Source organism: Corythoichthys intestinalis, chromosome 5 (assembly GCF_030265065.1).
Source record: "Corythoichthys intestinalis isolate RoL2023-P3 chromosome 5, ASM3026506v1, whole genome shotgun sequence".
NCBI lineage: Eukaryota > Metazoa > Chordata > Actinopteri > Syngnathiformes > Syngnathidae > Corythoichthys > Corythoichthys intestinalis.
Genome location: NC_080399.1, coordinates 54,634,269 through 54,653,182, shown reverse-complemented (window position 1 = coordinate 54,653,182; position 18,914 = coordinate 54,634,269). Strand labels below are relative to the sequence as shown.

At 39.8% G+C, this 18,914-nt stretch overlaps 1 protein-coding gene across 15 annotated transcripts in view; it reads right to left on the bottom strand.

Moving 5' to 3' along the window:
* Window positions 1-744: 744 nt before the first annotated feature.
* ppfibp2b (PPFIA binding protein 2b) overlaps window positions 745-18,914 on the bottom strand; it is a 119,299-nt gene continuing 101,129 nt past the window's right edge. For all 15 annotated transcript variants that reach the window (XM_057836097.1, XM_057836101.1, XM_057836102.1 and 12 more), the window contains 8 exons: window positions 17,962-18,112; window positions 17,506-17,617; window positions 17,330-17,418; window positions 17,080-17,202; window positions 11,437-11,562; window positions 11,180-11,368; window positions 1,529-1,735; window positions 745-1,443 (listed from right to left, as the gene is read on the bottom strand). In XM_057836097.1, the coding sequence (XP_057692080.1) occupies window positions 1,378-1,443; window positions 1,529-1,735; window positions 11,180-11,368; window positions 11,437-11,562; window positions 17,080-17,202; window positions 17,330-17,418; window positions 17,506-17,617; window positions 17,962-18,112 (1,063 nt within the window). In that variant the 3' untranslated portion in view covers window positions 745-1,377. The remainder of the gene's footprint in view (window positions 1,444-1,528; window positions 1,736-11,179; window positions 11,369-11,436; window positions 11,563-17,079; window positions 17,203-17,329; window positions 17,419-17,505; window positions 17,618-17,961; window positions 18,113-18,914) is intronic.

Sequence of the window (18,914 nt, the reverse complement as noted above, 5' to 3'; positions counted from 1 at the left end):
GTGCTTAGGTTTTTCGCCCCTATCGTGACATTTCATAACTCCTGCTAATGGATAATTGACGGGTCTGACACCAACCCCACTCTCGGGAATGTCTAACTCTGATGAAAGCCGAAAAGTTTTAAACCCACAACAGGAGGGAAATGTAAGATGTGCTTTAATGCTTTTGCACACTAACAGTATTTAAAACAATTATGTGTTTGAAACTAGGTGTTATGATTATGTTTTCTCATGTAAGTCTATTCGCTTGTGCTTTAGTGCTTACACAATGAAAAGAGTCAATGTTTCTGTTTTCAGTAGACGTCACCATAATGTTTCTGTTTTCAGTAGACGTCACCATAATGTTTCTTTTCTCAATAAAAGACGCGGTCCCCAGGTTGGAGGTAGAGAGGCTTGTTGTGAGCCACCTGCTCAGCATCAACCTTCCTCCTGACGGCCGTCAGCGTAAAACCTTCTCCGTCTCCTGTCTGATCCTTGTCTTCGTCCTCCTCTAGGTTATTATTTTGCTAGATACAAGTAAGTTTAGATCTAACAGACAACAATTATAATTGATGTATAATTTTTTTTTTAATTGATCATCAAGCTTCTATAATTTTCAATGCCTAGAACATTTTAATCCTTTTTAAGGCCTTAATTTTGAGACATATCCATTTGACTTTTAATGCTTTTTGATGACCTGCATAAACCCTGATAAAGTTTCTGATTACACATTGTAAAAATAAAAGTGGTGTCATAACATAACAAATGTACAGGTGTTGTAAGCATTTTAATGTGGGTGATACAAACTTTGCAAAAAAAAAAAAAAAATCAGTGTTATAGCCGAATTCTAAAGTTCATAATTCAAAGAATGTAATCAACTTTGACATGCACACTCATTTGTCATCAATTCAATCTTTTTATAATAAAGAAAAACATCTTGACATCTTGTTATTCATAAATTTATTATGGGAGGTCAAATACTACCACATAAGAACATTTTAGCAAAGAAAAATAAAACACAAAACAAAATAGTTCTGTTTCCAAAACCACCCTTCTGTTTCATATTTGTCACTGCAGTTGTGTAAATAATAAATACAATTTTGTGAAGATAAAAGCAACTATGTAACAAGTCTATTTAAACCATGTGGTAGAACGGCATTCAAGTTGGAAAATCCCAAGTATAAAAGTTACTCAAATTATGTCAGATAAATATAAAATCATCACTTTGTTGGAGCACAATAGTTAATAGAACTGATTAATACTAGAAATAGTGTCCGTATACTGAAGCTTAGTTTGTCAAGCATCTGACTAATAATACAAGATGTGGACTAGATCCATCATGACCGGTGGCTGCGATTGGCCCCATCGAGTAGCTTTATCTTCATTTGTCAAGGCACTGGTTCACACTGACAGGCTGGGTTGAGGAACACAGGATGGGGGTGGGAATGCGCGTTGAGGTATAGAGGGCTGCAAGCAAAGGAATGGACAGTGGTTGTGGTCGGCTAGTGGAAAATCAGGACAATATCCATGTTTCTGACACATGGATGGCTACCTCGTGCGAGGAGTGATGGGCTTCTCTGTCCAGAATTGGGCTGAGGCCTCTGAAGTTGTTGTTGTGGTAGTGATGTATCTGGGCCCCGTTTACTGTAGAATGTCCCTCCAGAGCCCCGGCCGACTCCATGGGGCAAACGTAGTCTGTGGATTCATCGGGACGCCTCCGCCGCAGATGAGTTAAGTTAGAGAACCCCAACTTTTTGGGCTGCAACAAAAAGATAATTGATTGTTACACACTGCCACCTTGATAAATAACCAGACACGTCTATGTCAAATCATTGAAATGAATGGGAATGCCATTAATCTGTCGCAGCCTATGAAAACAAACAAATACAAAAACCACACACACAGCTAGTCATGTAATTTTAAGAAGGAAACTAGAATTCTATAACATTTGTCCCAACATAAGATAATATTAATATGTTTAAATAGAACGTAAATAATAAAGAGTTTCTGCATCATTTCGCTGTGGGCCCCTTCTGGTATGTGTGGCTTGGCCACTTGGGAGAAGTATAATGCAGTCGTGCAGTTGCAAACAAAAAGTGACAAACTGCTCCAGTATTTATTAATGATATGTTCACAAACTTTTGACAGCATGAAATGTCCCTAAATAACCACCATTATGACCAATATGAAAATACATTTGCATACTAGCCCCATGTGTTTATGCGCAATGTCCAATGTGACATGTAAACACTGTTGTTAATCTTTAAAAAAGTAATTAGTTACAAATTACCTCGCCCAAAAAGTATTTGAGTTAATATTTGTTACCTCATTGTAAGAGTCATAGGGGTGTACTCACTTTTGTTGCCAGGGGTTTAGATATTAATGGCTATATTTTGAGTCATTTTGAGGGGAAAAATAAATAAACTCTATTATATAAGCTGCACACAGACTACTTTTCATTGTGTCAAAGTCATGAAAAGATATATTTAAATATCTGCAGAAATGCGAGGGGTGTACTCTCTTTTGTGAACCACTGTAAGATAAGCCTACTACACAATAGGCAGAACACGATCCTTGAATATTCCGAAAAGTAACAATATTAAAATATAATTCAAGTTTGAGAACACTACCTTTGAAATTCCCTGGCCCGTTGACATTATCGCTGTCTTGTTGTGTTTGCCACGACATGTAGTGAAGCAGGGCATGACCCGCCCACCTAGCCAGTCATCATCGTATTTGCAACGGCATCACCACCCCCTTCCTTCCTCCCCCCTCCTGCTCTGCTCTCTCAAGGCAGGCAGCTGATGTATGACAAAATCAGACAACTCGCTCTTCATTCAGCCAAACTGTAGTAATGTGCCCCTTCACATCCGCTCCCCTTCACATCCTCGGTAACTGTAACGGCGTTCCAAAGATCGGAAAAGTAATTAATTAGGTTACTCACAACTGACAACACAAAGGCGTTATACTGTAACGCAATTGTTAACAACAATGCATTTAAACTACCAGGTTTAGTCAAATACTTCTGATAAATGAGCCTAATATTCTTATGTTCTCTAAAAGTAGTGTAAATACTTCTCGATCTAATAAAATACTAAAAAGCGTTATATTGATACTCAGATATGTACTCATATAATTTTTGAAAACGAATTTAACCTTTATGAAATAATGTTTTGGGTGCTTTGGACCATAGGCGGATTTTGACTTTTGGGGCAGGGGGGGGGCACAACATGTTGATGACCCCGAAACGCAGTGTCAACAATAAAATTACAAAAATATTTATAATAATAAGTTGAAAATGATTGTTTTTTTTTGTCTCCCATCATTTTTGAGGGGAATTCTAAATAAGGCTGCTTAGGACGGCTATACTTTTTGCCAAGATCGTCAACCATTGAATATGGTAGGCATGCTGGTGTCGTGCCAATGCAATTACCCCCGTCAAAAATTGTATCCCCTGGGCAGAGCCACTGTGCTGCATTGATTTGCTTGATTTCCATGTTTTGGTGATGTAGTTATCTACGAGGTTTTAAAACATGGCCCGTCCATCAAAAAAAAAAAAAAAAAAAAAAAAAAAGGTTTTTTTCTGTCGTATAATGTAAAATTCGTATTGAACATAAAATAAGGCAATGCTTTACTGTTTTACTCGTAGAATGACCTATAACTGCTATTACAGAAATTCAAGTCCCGTTTGGAGTTTCTCCAGTTCAATAAATGTCGATGTCCAAAATATATAACCGTGGTTCTTTTCTGGATTTAATTAATTGTTTAAGTCAACATAACTCATAACTAATGTGTGTGTGTGAGCTACCGCAGCCAGGGGATACAATTTTTGATGGGGTAACTACATTGGCAAGACACCGGTGGTGGCTCTGTTGTACAATTAGCATCTTTAGTGAGGCAAATTGAAACTCCGCTCTCCTTTTTGACGGTGGTCTCTGGCGTTTCATGGTCCACATTTTCAATCTTTGGTTCATGCTCATTAGTTGCTGTCAGTTTTGAAAGCTTAGGTTTGAAAAAATTACGTATATCCATCTTGCAAATGACCGTCTAAGGTGCTAGTCACATGATCGGTTTGAAAAATAATTTTGACCCACTATAAAATATCCATTTTTTTTCATTTCATTCATTTTTGTTGTTTGTTTTAGTGTTTTTGAGTTTTTATAGACAATATTTTACCGCGAAAAAACTCTTAATTTTAAAATCAATATATAAGAAAGTCAATTAAATGCAATGAAACTTTTCGGCCACCAGGGAGAGGTTGGGCCCCAAGGCCCCCCCTTTAACTCCGCCTATGCTTTGGACCCCTAGCTACAGAACCAAATATATCGTTTGTATTAGCGACTGTTCAACAGCAAGACTGTAGCAAAAGTCAAGAATATGCTCACATCCAATCCAAAGTCCCATTACTCGCAGCAAAGATTTAACAAAACATTCTCGGTGAATGACGCTAAATACCTTTGCTTATATGGAAGTTTTTTGCCTCGGGATTGTAAATCTTTTGCTGTCCTGGCCAGTACCATTCACTCGTTACTTCTCTGGTGGTGGCAGAAAGGACCTCCGACCAACTCGTGTTCATTAGTTAGAGTTAGTACATTTGATTACATGTACATTTTTAAAGCCGGTTGGGAACAAAGTGATCAAAGTCAAATAAGGGACATCGAGTCACAATTGTGTGTGCTACATCTTTCCTTGGGAGGAATAGCGGAGGGGATTGTGGCTGAGCCTTGAAGCTGTGAGGAGGAGTAGTGAAGTTCCCGCCTTGCTTTATCACACTGCAAATGTGCGCAGCTTAAACTGAGCTGACGCAATGAGGACTCGCGCAGATAAAGGTGAGTTCCCTCCCACGTAATGGGAGAAAGGAGTGGGTTCGTCTTATATAACTGTGTTTTGGTCTTCACTCTCCAATACAGTGATCCCTCGATACTTCGCACTTAACGAATTCAGTCCATTGCCAGGTTTTAAAAAGTATTCCTCAAAAAAAGAAAAAATAAGCATTGCTTCATTTTGAAGCATGAGAAAGAATGCATAGCAGCAAGGCAAACATGACTGAGGGGCTATGATTGAGGGGCTTTGTGTGTTCAAGGGCATTCATACAAGGCGCGTGATTCGTTACTGGCACGAGATTGACACATGAGAACACCATCGCACCCTCTTCCATTTTTATTGACGGGGAGCCCACAAATGAGAATGGCTTTATCCCCTGAGCTGATTGGTTGTGCACCATCGCAGCCTCCCTTATGCTGACTGACAAACAATAGAACAAATTAGAATAAGCCTGTCGCGAAATGCAATAAGTCAATTAATCGCACGGTAAATAAAAAAAAAAGCGGTAATTAATTAATACATTTGTGCATGCGTGTTGATTGCATATGAGACTCCAGTTGGTTTCAACAGATGTTTAGCAACACACTGTAAAAATAAAGTTCAGACATAGATACAAAATAAGGAAACGCATTATATTAAACACTGTAAAATGTTAGCATTGCTAAATTAAGGCTAAGACAATGTAGTAACCACTTTAGCTTGCTATAAAACATTGGCACTCTTCTCCAAAACGTAAACTTGCAGTTGAAAGTGACACTTCAAACATAAAAACTCCCTAGTTTACAGCATTTGCAAACGATGCGAAAAAAGAAAAATATCTCTTACTGACACCACATGCATCACGAAAATAGAAATGAACATTTTTTGTTTTGGTTTTCAGACTGACTATAAAGTCTAGGGTTAGCGGCTTAGCGAACGTACTTCCGATGAACATTTCAAAATAAAAGCACGTCATATTCAACATGTAAATCGAGATTTTTGGAGTTAATCTCACATACTTGAGATTCTACACTATGAATAACTTTAAAATGACACCAATTATATGAAAAATCTGATTGGCAGTAAATAATTTGTCTTGCTAACATGGACACGTTGCAGGACAAGAGGACAGTCATTTTGGATCAAGTAAACACTTTTGTTGGGCTCTAATTGGCAGAGAATAAAAAATGGGTTGGGTTTCTCACGCTTCTCATTTTGCACTTAGCTAGCTTTCTAATGATTCTTTATGCATTTTTTTTTCCTGGACTATGAAGTGCACCTGATTATAAACAGCATCTGCCAAAATTCAAAACATTTTAGAAATAAATCCACACATATGCCGTACTTGACTATAAGCCGCAGGTGTCCATATCTTATCATTAGATATTTACATAGATGTTACACAGAAATATTTGATTGATCAAAAAATATATTTATTAACCAGATAAACACTAATCATCACCACCAACATGTGATGTCTGAATGCTTAAAAACAAGTTTAAAAAACAGGTCATTACATTTCCAAAGATACATAATCCACTTTAATTTGCCTTCTAAACTTGAAGTGGATGAAATATTCTTAAAAACGGTTAACATCTAGCACTAGCCCTTACATGGCAGCTTTGTTGTAGCATACTTTGGAAATAAAGTCCCATTACTGCCAGTTGAAAACGGCTAACCATAGCTAGCATCGCATTCTCTTGTCGTAGCAAATAGTAGATCCCTATAAATTTAAAATTTTTCTTTTGTAGCAGCATATAATATCAGATGGAGCCAAATTAATCTATAAAATCCTGGGTTTTTGAGTCAGTCTGACAGGCTTCTGGCAAGCTTTATTGGTCCTAGTGTAGCAGCTGAGAGAGATGTCATGGCAAAATTTGGAAAGCAATTCTTCTAAAATATGTCTAATTATCCTTTTTTAACAGGAAAATATGAAGCTTGTTTGTCAAAAAAAAAAAAAAAAAATCCATGAATAAGCCACTTCCTTATAAAAGCCGCAGGGTAGAAACTGCGAGAAAAAAGTAGTGGCTTACAGTCCGAAAAATATGGTAGTTTGTGTTTTATTTAGGAATAAAAATGTATGGCATTTGATTGGGTGATTTATTAGATTGTATTGTCACTACATTAGTGGTTGAATTGGTTAAAAAATTGACAGTAATATCGCATATCGGCAATAATTTGAGACAATATATCGTCGACTAAGTTTTGTAATCGCGACGGGTCTATATTACACTGGATTTATTTCATGAGCTAATTGCCTGCGCATATCATATCTTACCTTGTTCTATCTCCAGTCTCACAGGGGAATTTCAACACTTCCAGGTTATTTTCAGCGGGTTTTTTTTTTTTTCATCATTTCAACCCGCTTTGAGACCACTCACAGTGTTTCCCCTAGGATTTTTTGAAGCTGTGGTGGTGGGCTGCATCGGAGTCGGACAGCCTCACCATGTCGTGCCACAGCGAATTTTTTTTTCTTCATTTTTCCCCCCAAGAAGAACCATAACAAAGATATATTTGAAATATTTCATTAGCCAGGCTAATGTTGTACCTCTCAGCTACAGTACATGTATGTAAAATGCGTAGCTGATTACAGCTACGTTACCCGATGTTCCAATTGCGACTTTTTTTCTCGTGGCAATAGTACGACTTACATCTCATAGTGACTCAGGGTTGGCAACCCAAACTGTTGAAAGAGCCATATTTGACCCCCCAAAAAACACAAAAAAAACTGATACAGTATGTCTGGAGCCACAAAAAATTAAAAGCCTTGTACAAGCCTTATAATTATCGATACTAGCTATATTAGCCTACTATAGAAATACGTAATTAGCCTTCATGATTAAATGTTTGTTTTCCCTGCAGTGGATCCTATAGAGAATGACGCACCACGTGACTACTCTGTTGTACTATGCCACCACAAGTTTAACTTCATTACAATATTAATGAATTGAAAGAATGTTTGTGTCATGTTTGTCCTCCTAGAAATCCTATTAAAACAAAAAAATATATTTCCCTCCCCCATCTTTTTCCGTTTAAAAAAAAAAAAAAAAAGCTCCGAAGCATCGCTAAAGAGCCGCATGCGGCCCGAGAGCCGCGGGTTGCAGACCACCGTCGTAGTCCTCCTTTTTCCTTTTATTTGACCCTCATAAGTACTACATTACCACAACAATAACAGTCCTTCTGTCAACTGACCCATTTAGAGCACTGGGGGAATTCTAATAGCCGTGTAAAGAGTTTTACTTGATTCGGTGAGAAGGTGAATAGTTTTTTCCCCGTTGTTCGTAAACTAAATTTCCACACAAAGTAGTGTTGTATCGGTCGCGAACGATTCGTTCTTTTTGAACGAATTGTTTGGGTGAACGAGACCGAACTAATCACCATCTGCACTGATTCGTTCTATGAAGTTGGTGGCGCTTGTTCGCTGCGTGGGAGGGCGTTGAGCAAGCGGCAGCGTCTTCTGACATCGCACACGACCAATCAGACGCCAGCCTCATCGCGGGCAGGGGAGGGAGCGGAAACAGAATCATGGCGTATGTCACTCATTTCCACGTGTGGCCAATAAGCAGCCAGCGTGCAGGCAGGGGGGAAAGACTGAGTTTTGTCACTTCCCGTTCAGTGATTCGGTCCTCCGGTTCCTGACCTAGCTTGCTGCTAACTTGACTTTCCAGTAATGACTATGCGGTGAACGAGTCATAAAATGAAAGGAAACGACTTTGTCACATATTTGTTAACGTGGAGCCTATCAAATGCTGCTCAAAAAGACAAAAACACCACACAAATCTAGCGAGCATGGTTTAGTGTTCTACTTTTCTCAACAGACTCGGGACTGTGCCTATGACGATATACTATCAAATTTACAGTAATTTAAAACACGCGTAGCTGCGAGGCAAGCAAAACCTGAGCTGCGGTCGCGTGACGGCAGTGAAGCGGGCAGAGAACTGTCACTATATGGAGGCTTCATGGCAGCGATATGTACCTCATATGTGCACAGAAAAAAAATAATATTTAGTATGATCACCATAATACTGATTTGCAATGAAACTGTATATACATGTCAAATTTTTCCGAGTGTTTTTTTTTTTTTTTTTTTTTCGTGTCAGAGGGTGTCGGTTGGTTTGACAAATTATGTCAATCCGTCCATCATGTGCTACTCAAGCGCCCCAAAAACAAAGCGCGCAGACACGGGAGATGTCGCAATATGTCTACATTTTTCTTAACAGACTAATGAGAGTAGAAAGGCGAAATCATAAAGCAAACAATTATTTCTCGTCAGCATTTGACGATCTGAGATGCGGGGACGACAGGGGAGCTGACCGGATTATTTTATTTATTAATACCAGTGCAAAAATTCAAAACGATCATCTTAATAATAAAAAACAAAAATACAACAGAGCGAGAGGTTAATATGATGTGTTGGCCGTTCCATAATTAGAAATTAAACTTTCGATTTATTTTTATTTTCGTGACAGCAGGCATGCCGCGTTGGCTGTTAGCAGCAGCATTGTATATGTGAGCAAGATCATGCTAAAGAAAGTCCGTGCGCCCCCGACCCCAAACCCCGACTTCCCCCTCAAAAGGAAAATGTTTAACCGTGTCCTAATTCGAAATGCAAGCACGAGCCATGACTTTGAGCCCATAGAACTAGGACAGACGACGCGGAAGTTCTCCCTCGCTTTTGCAGCAGCGGGAGGGAGACGAGGCTGTCTCTGAGAGCAGAATGATATCGCCTGTCACTCATTTCTGAAACTACGACGAGTGGTCAATGTGCAAGAGAGGGAGGGACCAAGCAATGTCACTTCCCGTTCAGTTATACTGCGAAGCGGTCTTTGGTGATTCGTTCGGCAACGTCACTTCCCGTTCACTAACCGAACGATTCATTTGGGTGGGGAGGGAGATGAGGGGGGCGAACGATTCGTTGAACGATTCGTTTGAACGAATCGTTTTACTGAACGAACCGGAATGGATTCGTTTACTCAAGTGAACGACAGATCCCGTCACTAACACAAAGGCACGTCGAGGTACCATTAACTTAGCAAGGAGAGGTATGAGAGTCATTTTTCGAGTGTCCCAGAGCTCGCGAAATTTGGATTGCATTTATCAAAGTTTCGTCAGCCGTAATTGTCTGAAGTTGGCGCGCCGGTGTTGTGCCGAAAAATAGCCACTCCACGTGAAATGTCCCCCCTGACGGGAGCGCCCACACGTCACTCGTACAAACAGCCTTTTCTTACCAATCGATGGACACAGAAACGACGTTCTTGTACCGTGAATATGTATCATTTTACTCCGCTTGAACTGATAAATCGTTTACTGTGACCAACGCTCTGAAAATAGAGCAAGGCTTTATTTTGGGCCCCGCCTCTCCGCAGTCTCTCAGCGCAAGTTAGTCAAAGTTTGCTTTCCGTCCAAGACGGACGTCCACCGCTCACTTTCGCCGAAAAGTCCGATCCAAATTATTGTAATGCCCCGGATATGGGCAAGAAGGAGAGAAGTCTGTATTTGCTTACCCACTTTATTGTGGTAACAATAATAAAGAAAAACAATAACAAAATAACAGCGGGCTGCTACAACATGCGACCGCTATCTCTCGCTATCTCGCTCGTTCTCCCATTCTTCCTACTCGTTCCCCTTGCGTCTCTTAAGGGGGGGCCTGCATAGTTACGAACATTAGGCTACAATACACAATGAATAGGTGTCCGCTGAAGTCCTCCCACTCGGCTGCCGCTAGTTTGAAGCGGCCTTAAAACATTTTTTTTATTTAAATAAATAAATAAAATACATCTCATTTGCCAGGCGTGGCGGCTTTCATTTTAGTGTGGCGGTGCGCCACAATCTGTTGAATATAGGGGAATCCCTGCACTCAAGCCTGCTACAAACCTCCACAACCTCCAGGCTGAAAAAAGAGCACTCTATCCCCGCCAAACACCTGCAGGACCTTCGAGGGAATACTTTTCACAACTTTTACCTAATTTGAGAGCACCTAAAGCCAGTGAGAAACCGCCAACATCTCTGGCGGTATTTTACTTTTTTCTTTTTTTTTTTTTTTTTTTTTAAAACCAACAAATAAAGCATCATATCCTTGTTACATGCTCGCTTCACTCCAAGTGGACCTCCGGAACATTCAGGAAGTATGCCCACCACACATCACACATTGAATGTATAAAGTACTGTAATTACTGTAAATTACTTTAAATACTGTACAGTATATGTAAAGTATACAATGTGTGTGTATACATGCACATAAATATTGTTTATCTTTTTTTTAGTTTTTTCAAAGGGGGTGGGGGTATATCCTTCTCTGTGGTTTTTCCACTTTTCACGGATGGTTCTGGTCCCCATTAACTGCGAAAATTGAGGGCTCACTGTATACAGAAGTTCCTTTACTTGTCTCCTAATGTCTCACCTTGACTTTAGCAGTGATGCTGAGGGGTGTGTGGCTCCCTGCCTCTGTGTACTCTCGCTTCTCCTGCTGGGCCTGCGCTCCCACCAGGTTGCTGAAATTGGTGGTTAAGTGGCGTCTCAGTAGCGTTTTCTGAGGAGGGATGTTCAGCAGCATGGCCAGTGAGTCGGAATTAAACCGAGGCTCCAGCATCTGTAACAAAGGAATGAGATGTGAATTCCTGAAATTTGCGCCAAAACGAACCGTACGTGCATACTTACTATTAGTCCACCGTGAACGCCACTCCCCCTCAAGTTAGGGGCGTACTCTGCCAGGTCCACAGATCTTAACCACTCCATGACTCTGTGGTTGGACCACTGGATGACCTCACTGGGAGCAAAGTGGTTCTGAATCACAAACATAAAATAAAACTATTTACTCATTGTTTTGAGTATTACCGTGCCCTGTGCCAGGCTTAGATGAGGGGATGTCATCATTTTTGTCTACTCTGGGCCTTTAAAGCTCTTGGAAACATGTTTTTTTTTAAGGGCTATATAAGTAAACGTTACTTGACTGGAGTTTTACGCCCTGCTTGGACTGGTGATATTTCATTTCTGTAGATCTTTGTACCGTATTTTTCGGACTATACGTTGCACCTGAGTATAAGTCGCACTAGCCAAAAAATGCACAATAAAAAGGAAAAAAACATATAAGTCGCACCGGAGTATAAGTCACATTTTTGGGGGGAAATTTATTTGATAGAATCCAGCACCAAGAACAGACATGTCATCTTGAAAGGCAATTTTAAAATACAATAGAGAACAACAGGCTGAATAGGTGTACGGTATGCTAACATTACATGACGCTAGAAGTTAGATCGGTCCTAAAAAATCCAGCCCGACCCGACCGTCCTGTGGGTATTTAAGCCCGATGCGGCCCGAGCCCGAAACCCCCCCCCCGAACTTTTATGTTTTATTTGTAAGCACGAGCCCGAAAAAAAACAAAATTTTATGTTTTATTTGTGAGGACTCAGGAGAAGGAGGAAATCCGGGAATGCGATGCGTGGTTGCGTTTTGTGTGATCATGTTTGTGATGATGCCAGTGCATATATGCATAATGATAACAAATGAAAGCCTGTCTTTTGTAACAAATTCTCCCAGTTAAACAAGACTGTAAGATGGATATTCCGTGAACATTTATATCTTTTATATTTGCGTGTCTGTTTTAACAGGCAGAGAGTGGATTTGACATTTATTTTAATCTCCTCGAGTTGGCAGAAAAAAAAAACGCAAGTTTTCACAATGTTTAAATAGTCTACATATTTTTATGATCATTATAAATGCATTTACACAGTGACATAACGCTGGAAAAGTTTGTTAAATATATTTCTCGTATGAGACAAAAGCGCTACATTCGTTTACATTCAGCGAAGCCGATACAGATTTCTGTATAGCATCTTCAACAATCAATTTGAATCGTTTCATATCCCACTCCTACCACAGTTGTTTGCTTTTCAATTCCCCTGTCTTTAGTTTGTATTTCACTCCTATAGCTACTCCATATCGAAAAGAAAATACCAGGATGCTCGCGGAAGGCGCCAGGGCGCGGGAGGGAAGGATTGAAAAGAGAGCCACTGCATTCACGTGCGCAGGCATGTACAGTGCCTTCTCTGTTTTATCCAAATTATTCATTTAATTTAACATCCATACATTGTTTTAGTATAAATATATGAATATACACTCACCGGCCACTTTATTAGGTACACCTGTCCAACTGCTCGTTAACACTTAATTTCTAATCAGCCAATCACATGGCGGCAACTCAGTGCATTTAGGCATGTAGACATGGTTTAAGACAATCTCCTGCAGTTCAAACCGAGCATCAGTATGGGGAAGGAAGGTGATTTGAGTGACTTTGAACGTGGCATGGTTGTTGGTGCCAGAAGGGCTGGTCTGAGTATTTCAGAAACTGCTGATTGACTGGGATTTTCACGCACCACCATCTCTAGGGTTTACAGAGAATGGTCCGAAAAAGAAAAAATATCGTTTCTTGAACATGACAATGAGTTCACTGTACTCAAATGGCCTCTACAGTCACCAGATCTCAATCCAATAGAGCATCTTTGGGATGTGGTGGAACGGGAAATTTGCATCATGGATGTGCAGCCGACAAATCTGCACCAACTGTGTGATGCCACCATGTCAATATGGACCAAACTCTCTGAGGAATGCTTCCAGCACCTTGTTGAATCTATGCCATGAAGAATTGAGGCAGTTCTGAAGGCAAAAGGGGGTCCAACCCGTTACTAGCATGGTGTACCGAATAAAAAGTGGCCGGTGAGGGTATATTTATTTTTTAAAAGTTAGCGAGAGAAAAGTCGGCCCGACCAATAATCGCACGTAAGTCGCTCCAGAGTATAAGATGGACCCTCTGCCAAACTATGAAAAAAAACGGCGACTTATAGTTTGAAAAATACGGTAGTTGGAATTCAATGATTTTTGTGCACTGATTTGGTCTAATATGGTCATGTAATAGGTTATAGTACAGAAAAAAAATACTATTGTATTTTTAAATATATATCTGATATCGTAAGCAGTTATTCATTACTTGAGTATTTTTTTCACCAAATGCTTTTTTTTTTTTTTTTTACTTAAGTATATTTTTTGGATGACTAATCTTGCTTGAGTAATATTATTTTGAAGTAACGTTACTCTTACTGGAGCACAATTTTTGGCTACCCCACCAATCTTTGTTAAAATATAATAAGTTTTGGACTCATCACTGTTAATCAGATGATCATGGGTGCCGTGTGTGTGTGTGTGTGTGTGTGTGTGTGTGTGTGTGTGTGTGTGTGTGTGTGTGTGTGAGTATGTGGGGTTGGGCGTGTGCGTTGATATGTGCGACTTTTTGTATCCATCCACCAGTCTTTGACATGGTTCTGAAGAAGGTTTGACCCACTCCTAAACAAAAAATAGTGGTATTAGTGGTATGTTTTGGGTCCAGTTTCGCTCACATGTTCCTCAAGCACCCTCTAATACACGATAGAATTCATGGTGTATTCTATGATGGGGAGCTGGCCAGGTCCTGCTGCAGCAAAGCTTCCCCAAACCATGACACTTCCACCTCCATGCTTCACAGTTGCTATGAGGTTCTTTTTCTGGAATGCTGTCTTGGGATTACGCCAAGCATGTCCTCTGTTCTCGTGTCCAAATAATTCAATTTTAGATTAATCTGTCCAAGGAACAGTATTCCAGAAGTCCTGGTCTTTGTCTACATTCACTTTGGCAACTTCAGCTTGGCCTTTATGTTCTTCTTGGAGAGCAAAGGTTTCTTCCTTGCACACCTCCCATGAAGGTTAAACTTGTGAAGTCTCTTTCTGATTGTAGAGCATGCACTTTCACATCAACAGTAGCAAGTGTCTGCTGTAGGTCCCGTGATGACATTTTAGGGTTTTTGGAAACTTCTTTTAGCATCTCGCGGTCTGCTCTAAGGGTGGACTTGTTTGGACAGCCAGACCTGTGCCTGGTGGTAATTGTTTTGAATGTCTTCCACTTGTAGACTATTTTACGGACAGTGGAATGGCTGATTTTTATATTCTTTTGAGGTCTTTTGAAATCCCTCACCTGACTCATAAGCGTGTTTCTGAAGGCCTCAGACAGCTCCTTTGATCTCACCATGGTGGTTTCTCTCACTTCAATAGTCAGGGGCACACCAAACTAAATGTGAGTTTTAAATAAGGCACAAAAGACTGGGTAATGATGTTCTAATCATTTGCACCTGACGTGATAAACCTGTGTGTAATTTTAGCCATTAGTGGGATTGAATGTGTAGTGTTGAATTTATTCCTCAACAGAAATTGCATTTTTTTAAAAAAATTACTTTTGACAAAGTTATTAAAAATCTTTTTTAGTTCTATTACTTGAATCTCTCAAGACTGTTAAAATTGATATTAAATATCCATATGATCAAATATGTTAGAAAACACACAGGCTTCCACAGGGTGTCTTAATTTTCACATGAGTGTATTCATTTTTGCTCAAATCAACCTCTGAAAATATAAGTCATTCGACATCATTATTGTTTCATTAACTGGATATTTTGAGTATGATATGTTAAAAGAACAGATCATCTTTGAAGTAGAGATGTCTCGATCCGATATTTGGATCGGATCGGACGCCCATATGGGAAAAAAAATGCGCATCGGTATCGGATCGGAACACGGGAAAAATTCCAATCCAGACTTCCGATCCAGTTTTTTTTAAACGTCCGGTCCGGGTTTTCCAGGTCACCGATTTACATAATCCATTCCAGTTTTTGCTTCAGTTTCCCTAAAATCCGGTCCGCATTTTATGGCACACCTTCAACACACCACATTTACATTACTGTCTCCCAATTTACTGAGAGACTTTATCGGTAAAAATGTCAGCTGTGTGGGATCATTTCTCCTTAAAAGACGACAAAGACGAAGAGGCAGAGAGCAACATATGCCACAATAAAGTCAAGCGTAGTGGTAAAGCTGTAAGAAGTTTTAATGCAACCAACCTAATCAAGCATTTAGCGAGATACCACCACAAACAATACGAGGAGTATGTTAAGAAAACCGAAGACAAACAGAAAGGTCTTACGCAACTAACACTGGCAGTAACTTTTGCTATCCGTGACAAACTGGCACTCGACAGTCCCAAAGCCCAGGGAATAACAAGAGTCATTGCCGAAGAATTCATTCTGGATGACGAGCCATTATCTCACGTGAGTAAAGACGCACCATCCAACACGCGATTCGGCCGCTGAAGATTCGAGAACAATTCACAAACATCTAAATTCCGATTATTGAAATATGTCAAGTAAAGCGGAACTAATACACAGCTCGGTCTTCGGGACGCAATGAGAAACTGACTGCATTGCGTCCCGAAAGTAAACAGAACTTGTCTTAGACCCGGGTAATGCCAATGCTCAACTCAACTCCCAGATGCGTTAGCAAACAGCCGCCATCTTAATGCAGAAGACTTCCAAAGTAGGCTGTTGTGAACCTTCCAAGCGAACCTAATTAACTTTTCATCTAAAATACTCCTAAATCGGCAAAATCTTGACTTGAATCTATCTTCAAAACAGTTTTAAAACTTTCACATGTCGAAAGTACACAGAAGGGAAATTATAGAATAACGGGAGCAATTTTAACAACTTTAACGGTTGATTTGCAAAATTAAATGAAATGAATGTAGTTTAAAGCTGCTGATACAGAATGGGGACTTGAGTATTTTATTTACTGTTTTAAAATGTTAACTTGATACTGAAATAGTCGTTTATTTAAACCTGAGAGGCATTTTATACAATTTTTGTAACTAATGCACGAAACATTAAAAGCATCTAATAGCTTGGGGGATTTGTGGGATTTTCAACTGAGGTTGTTGGTGTGTTTTGCTTTTTTAAGACAGTTTACAATATTACTTGCACGTTTTACTGACTGACTATGCCATTTCTGTTTGTTATTTATAATGTTTTGTGTTTGTCACTGAATAAACAGGTCAGTTTCTTGTTACCAACCGCTGTGTGTTATTCAAACTCACCTAATTCAGCTGACTAGTTGTTATCAAGGGTACTAAAACCTTTTTCAACATGAGTCTGACAACTAGTAAGGAGGCTAAATAACTTTAAACTTTAACACATGGTCAGATAGGTCGGTATCGGTATCGGCCAGTATCAGTATCGGATCGGAAGTGCAAACACCTGGATCGGGACATCCCTAATTTGAAGTCTATAATATACTTAAAAAATAAAAAGCTTAATTTTTGAGCAAGGATACCAGTAAATACGGGGAGCGTATAATAAATCAGCACAGTCAACAAATACTTTATAAACTGGCGTATGCATGAGCTGACTACGCAAAATATATACAATATATAGTACACCTATTTCTTACTGACCTCAGTGCCGGGCCTGCGCTTGAGGCAGTAGGGGTTGAACTTGTTAACATGTAGAACGTGAATTGCACATTTGATGCTGAGATGATGCAGCTGGCTGGTCACTTTTAGGACTAACAGATCATTCTGAGACAAACAAGATGGAAACATAAGCGGTACGTGCAGGTACAAAGCAGGTAAAGTTGACATGAGAACTGACTGGTCTGTAATTTGTCTTAATACATAAAGCGGTTTAAATTTTCATAAAACTTACCACAGTAAGGTACTGCAACATCTGTCCGTCCACTCTTCCTTCATTAAATTGGTCCTTATACTGTGGAAGTCCGATGTCATCTAGCCAGCCTGTGGAACATAACATCACACTGATTTTCAAGTATTACAGTGTGTTACAGGTTTAAATAAGTCTCAGTTATTTTATACAGTACATACGAGTGACCCAGAGGTAATCGAGCTCTGCAGACTTCTCGTGCCGCTTGCTATTAAATGTCTTGATGGCTAAATGCAGTTTCTTTCTGTGCAATGGATTTTTCATTCCCATTTCCTAGAAAAAGAGCCAGAAGGTGGAATAAAATTTTTGGTCACAGATGTATATGACAGTTAACGCATTAAGACCGCACCTGCAAAAGGAAAAACAAATACAGCGTCCTGATAAAAAAAGACAAAGTAGATGAAGCGTAGGGATGTATGAGGAAGATGACGTGACATTTTTGAAGGCGGAACTAAAGTGCAGGCTGAAAATCAGAGACAGGTGTTACTAAATGCCGAGTGAACAGACAGACAACAACAGTGAGGAGACATGTAAACTAAAAACAATTAACATGGTCTGCAGAAGATAAGCCTGACAGCTAAACGAGATCAGATCATTCAGAAAGGATGTGTGTGTACCTTTTCTAGGTCCTGTGGGCTGGCTGTAAGTAGTGTTTGACCACTGGTGACCCACTGGTGAGCTAAGATGGTGTACTGGCCAAGTCCAATGTCCTCGAGCCACTCACACACCTGCTCTGTGCTCCACTTAGAAAACGCCAATTTCAGGTCTCTGGGATTCAAATAGAAAAAAACAACAACACTTTATTTCAGTAGTGCTTCATAAGGCTATTGAAATATATATATATATATATATACACGTATATATATACACGTATATATATATACTGTAGATCATAGTGCAACTCAAACGCACCCTTAGCTTTATCTCCTAGTGTTAGCGTTTCTGAGGCTATGTTTGAGAGAAGGTGAGTTATTTACAGGTACTGTACATGTGGATTTGTTGCTAAGTGGAGACCTTTGATACCACTAAATAAGAACGTGGCGCAGTTGGTAGCTGGAGTATTCCTTGGGCCAACGGTTCGGTCAACGGTTCGATTACCGGCTACGACTGCCCACTGTCGGAATGTCCTTCGGCAAGGCACTGAACTCTTAATTTTCCTCCAATGGGCTGGCAGCACCTCACATGGCAGCAGCACCATTGGTGTGTGAATGTGTGCGTGAACGGGCAAATGTCTGCTAATGTAAAGCCCTATAGGCAGGGTAACCATGTAAATAAATTCGCTATATAAGTACTGTCCATTTACTATTTATGCCTAACTATAGATGGTGATACATATAAAAAAATGACATATATTCACAGTATGCTACAAAGAAGTTGGTCCGGTAACACCAACAAACAACTAGCCATTTTCATCGAAAAAACATTACAATATGCAGGGGAATACGTCTGATGCTTGGTGCCATTACAGAACAACAATTTACAGCTAGCCATATGTGCAATGGATACCTACGGTGTGCTACGACAACCCTTCTATGCTAGGGGTAGCACTGACAGCCGTAGACTAACTTCA